The sequence below is a fragment of the Pediculus humanus genome, genomic scaffold (assembly GCF_000006295.1).
Source record: "Pediculus humanus corporis 1103172107869 genomic scaffold, whole genome shotgun sequence".
Classification (NCBI taxonomy): Eukaryota; Metazoa; Arthropoda; class Insecta; order Psocodea; family Pediculidae; genus Pediculus; species Pediculus humanus.
The window spans coordinates 435,231-440,427 of NW_002987447.1; the positions used below are offsets into that span (position 1 = coordinate 435,231).

The 5,197-nt window shown below is 19.6% G+C and overlaps 2 protein-coding genes across 2 annotated transcripts in view; both read right to left on the bottom strand.

Annotated features, from left to right (window-relative positions):
- Positions 1-1,289, bottom strand: part of Phum_PHUM391010 (uncharacterized protein) — a gene marked incomplete at both ends in the record, with an annotated part of 3,575 nt that extends 2,286 nt beyond the window's left edge. Inside the window, one exon of the mRNA XM_002428529.1 lies at positions 1,142-1,289. Coding sequence (XP_002428574.1) covers positions 1,142-1,289 — 148 coding nt within the window. The remainder of the gene's footprint in view (positions 1-1,141) is intronic.
- Positions 1,290-2,577: 1,288 nt separating this feature from the next.
- Positions 2,578-4,957, bottom strand: Phum_PHUM391120 (Sorting nexin-4, putative; the record flags this gene model as incomplete). Its single annotated transcript, XM_002428530.1, has 8 exons — positions 2,578-2,743; positions 2,823-2,955; positions 3,057-3,275; positions 3,425-3,667; positions 3,748-4,070; positions 4,166-4,241; positions 4,323-4,401; positions 4,931-4,957. The coding sequence occupies 8 exons, from the start codon at positions 4,955-4,957 to the stop codon at positions 2,578-2,580; spliced, it is 1,266 nt and encodes a 421-aa protein (XP_002428575.1).
- Positions 4,958-5,197: the final 240 nt, after the last annotated feature.

The following is a 5,197-nucleotide window of genomic DNA, read 5'->3' on the forward strand; positions in this document are numbered from 1 at the left end:
ATAAAAAAAAAGAAAGATAGATAGATTGAGATAGGTTGAGAGAGAAAGAGAGAGAGAGAGAGAGGGAAAATCTGCAGAAATAATTTTTTCATTATATATATATATTACGGTTTGAAAATAATAATAATAATAATAATAATAATGAAAACGTACCCCATAAAAAAAATATAAATGAAAAAAATTCACTTCACTAATGAGCACAACCATTGCATCATCATTATTATTATAAAATTATTAAAAATAATTATTTTTTTTTACAAATTTATATTATGTAATTTTTTTTTTTTTTTTCTAAAATACTTTTTCCATGGGAAAAAAAAAAATAAAAGAAAATTTTCCTTTTTTTTTTTTTTTTTTTTTTTTGTTATATTTAAGCATGCGCGATTAATTTCGCGATCGGTACACTCCACCTTTTTCGGGGGCTTCTCCAGTATATTGAAAAAAAAGGTTTGAAAAAAAAAATAATAATAATAATTATTATTATTTTTGTAACATGTACATGTAAATGAGCGACATTTTGTCAAAATTTTTTTTCCCATTTTTCCTTTTTTTTGGGGGGAAATTTACACGCATATAAATAATAATAATAATATTTTGATAATTTAATTTTTTTTTTGTTCCCACTTTGTTTCTTTGTTTAAAATGTAATAATTAAATTCTTATTAATAATTTTCGGTAAAAAAAAATTCAATTAATAATTTTCGGTAAAAAAAAATTCAATTAATAATTTTAATAAATTAATCAAATTTAAAAATAATAATAATAATAATAATAATTAAATTATTCGAATGATGGGAAAATATTTGAATTTTTTTTAAATTTTAAAATTTTTAATTTAATTTCCTTTTTTTTTCCCCCCTGCATTACAACTTTAATAAAATAAAAAATAAAAATTTATAAAATAATTTGAATTTGACAAATAATAATAATAATAATAATAATAAAAAGGAATAAAAATTAAAATTTAATTATAAATTATTTTTATAAGAAAGAAGAAAAAACCACATGAAACAAATTTTATTTTATAAATAAATAAAAAATAATATTTTTAATTGTTTTTTTTTTTTTTAACAACATCAATTTTTTTTTTTATCCTTTGTATTATCATTATCATTATCGATTAGGTTTAAATCTTTATCACTCATGTATTGTCCTTTTAAATATTTTGGAAACCAAAAACAAGCTTGTATTAATTTAAGTAAAATCCAAACACAAAATGCTAATGTTAAATACATAATTCCGGTTATTAATATTTTTAATACATTTATTTCTATTTGTTGATTTTTCATCTTTTCCTGCTTTTCTTACTGCAACGATAAACTTTAATTTTTTTTTTTGTTAACTAAAATAAATAAAATAAAATAAATAAATAAAATAACTTACCATTCAATCAATCCAACATTTTTATTTAATCAAATATTTATTTCACTGTAAAAAAAAAAAAAAAAAAATTAATAAATTTATTTTATTCCAAACGTTTTAAAAAAAAATAAAAAATAAAATTTTATCATTAAAGTTCTTTTTTAAAAACTAAAATGTGTGTAAATCATGTTGTTGTTGTTGCTGTTGTCAAAAAACAAACCAAATAAATAAAAATCAATTATTTTTCATTTTCCAAAACGTCAATAATACACAAATGAATAATTTATCTTCATTTATCAATCATATATTTCAATTTGTTTTTTTTTTTTTTTTTTTTTACTAAAAAATATTTTATTGTTTTTAATAAATAAATAAACTTAATTTAATAAATTTAATAATTATTATTATTACAAATTACCAATACTTTTTAATTAAAAAAAAACATCAATTATTTTACAAAATAGTTATGATTATATAAAAAAAAAAAATAATAATATAAATTTTTTAATAATTATTTTTATGTAACCGCAGATTATTTAATAAATAAATAAATAAATAAATTAACATTAAATAAAATGTTTAAAAATAAATAATTACATGTATATAAATACTTTAATTATTATTATTATTATTATAAATATGACTCGGGAATAATATATGCTATAAAAATAAATAAAAACTTTGGTCAAAAATTTATTATTTTTTTTTTTCATACTGAGACTTGGTAAATTATGCATAAATAATTTTATTTTAAATAATTTACAAATAATAATAATAATAATTTGTATTAAAAAAAAATTTCGAAATGTTTATTTAAAAAAAAAAAAAAGGAGTAGTGTGATCATATTGAAAAATTTTTTTTTGGAAGTATTATTTTAAAATATTTATAATTATCGGTAAAATTTTATTAATTTTAATTAAAAAAGCGAATATATATATAAATAGAACTTTTTAAAAAATTAATTTTTAAAAATTTAAAAAAAAATAATGTCCCAAAATTTTAAATTTGATTACAATAATTTATTATTATTATTTATTTTATTTTTTTGTAATATTATTAATTTATTTATTAGCTTTTTTTAATTTAATAATTATTTTGGCACAAAGTGATCAATTATTATTGGACAAAATTTTTCATTATAATTTACAAAACAAAAATTATAACCCGATGATTTGTAAAAGAAAAATTTTTATTTTTTTTTTAATGTTAAAAAATTATGAGAAACTATTTAAACATTCCTTGACGTGAGTCCATGTTTGTAAACCTTGTTTAGATAATTTAATTTGAATTCCTACGTAATTACCTAAAGTTTCTTTAACGTCTAACGTTTTTTGTTTATCGAATCGTTCGTAGTCTAATAATGCTTCCTTCGTAAAATCACTAAAAACAAAACATTAGTTATTAAATTTAAAATTTGTTTTATACATATTTATTTTCGTATAACAATTAAAACAATTACTTAAGTTCATCTACAATGGCTTTCATATTAATTTTTCCTTCTTGTATGCGTTGTTCTACGGCATTGACTCGTAGTTCTTTTGTTTCTAATCTGTCGGTCGTACCGAAAATACGAGACATAAAACTAACTTTTCCTGTAAATAATAAATTATTTGTTAAAATTTGTTTTTGTAATTTTTCAATTCTTGGTTGTAAATTAATAAAAAAAAAAAAAAAAAAAAAAAAAAAATGGCACCCTTTTGAACTTGCTCCATTTGATTTACTCTATCATCTATATAATCCTGAGCTCTTTGTAATTGCAACTGAAGCATGTCTCTTCTTTTACAAACTGCTTGAACAGATGCACCAAAAAATAAATATTGCTTCAATTGATCTGCTATGACTTCTTCTTCCTCCGAAGCTAAATCTATGCTAGCTGCAAACGAGTCTAAGAAATGTCCTGCTTTTTGTAATCCTGCAAGAAAAATATATAAATTAATTTTTAGTTTAAAGCAAAATTTGTAAATAGGCTCACAATTTAAAAATTAAGTTTAATTATTCATTTTACATTTTAAATATAATACTTTTAAATAAATCGATAAAAAACATAAATTTAAAACTTACCATCTCCCATTGTTTTTTCTGCAGCACTCCATTCTGAAAATACTCTTCCGTAATTAGCATGCAATTTATAAATAGTATAATATCTTTCTGCAAGTCTTGTTCTGGTTTTAAGTAGATTTTGAAGATGAGTATTTAATTCATTACTGTAATCTTTTAACGCTTCAAATCTTTCATCTGGTTTTTTTATTCTAGAAGGTAATGCAGCTAAAGCTTTCAACTTATTTTCAGTTTGTTGCAAGTAACCTGTAAGAAAAAAATATAATGAAAATTAAAAAATAAAATTTGAATAATGGAAATGTTTAAAATTCTAATTGATTGTTTACCTGTTTCTTTACAAAGTTCGTGCCATCCTTCTTCTTGTTGCAAAAATCCAAGAAACAATTTGTCGTAACAAAGTAAAGGGTGAGATGCAGTTCTGATTAAAAAATTTTCCAAACCAGCTCTTCTTCTATCAACAAAATCCGGATCAAAAGTATCAGATCCTGATTTCTGCCATCCGAATAAAATTTTTTTTTCAGGAAGAGGCGGTAAAATAAGATAAGGATAAGTTATTTCCAAATAAAAATGTAATTGCTCAAACTCTGAATATCGTCTCCAAATTGTGCCTAATTTTGTAGATATTTTTTTGAAATCAGGATTTTTAACTCTAAATAAATAAATTAGTGATTTTTTAAAATTTTAGTCATTAGTAGATTTAAATTATATAATCTACATATTACTCTTATTGTAAATGATACTAACACTGTTTCAATTAAATATACTGTAAAATATTCTCTAAGGTTTAATGTACCATTTATTCTTTTTTCCGCTTCAGAAACTGATATATCAACATTATCTATTAAAGTCCCCTGAAATATTAAAAATTTGTTTTAATTAATAATTTTAGTCATAGATTTACCTGAAAAACTTTTAATTTTTATACATAATAACAAATCACTAAGAATTAAGGTTAAATTTACAATAATTTTGAGATTTATCTGTAAGAAAAACTAATTTATGACAGCTTCAGTGTTTTAAATAAAAATTTTTTGGTCTTAATTTTGAAATTGAAAAAATAAAAAGATTTCAAAAAGTTTTTAAATAGTATTAATACATTCATTTTTTAAGATTATTTATATGACAAATGAATAGTAAACTGCCTTTTTTTTGTCAACAGAATTAAGATTAGTTAAATCAATTATTGTAAAAAATTTTTTTAAAAATAAATTATTGAAATAAATAATCAGTTGATATCTTTTGCTTATAATTTTTAAGAGTGTCTGAATTTTTTTTGCTGTAATATAATAAAAAAATATTAAAACATTACATAGAAAACTTTATATTACAAAAATACTAATTTTTATCAAAGAAAAAATAAAACAAATGGTAAACCGAATTTAATTCAATTAATATTCCATACGATATGTACAGTCATTGGATAAAATTATTTTAAATAAAAATTTTTTTTAAAGTTTTCTTCTTACCATTCTAAACTTAAATTTTTAATAAAAATATTTAGGTTTTAACCTTAATTAAAATATAACATTCCCACATAGTTATGCAATTATTTACGTAGCAAAGGTTGGTATTCTGTAAATTAAATTGAAAGATGGCAGTTTGGTACATTTGACAAATCTCCATGTAGCAGCATAACAAATTGAATTCGTTTTACATATTTATGAGTTTTATTCGTTTATTTTATTTTAATTTTTTTTATAATTGTATATTGTTAAAATAATAGGAGAATTTATTTTTAAAAGCATTCGGTTTGTGTAGGAATGCCTTGGGAATTTT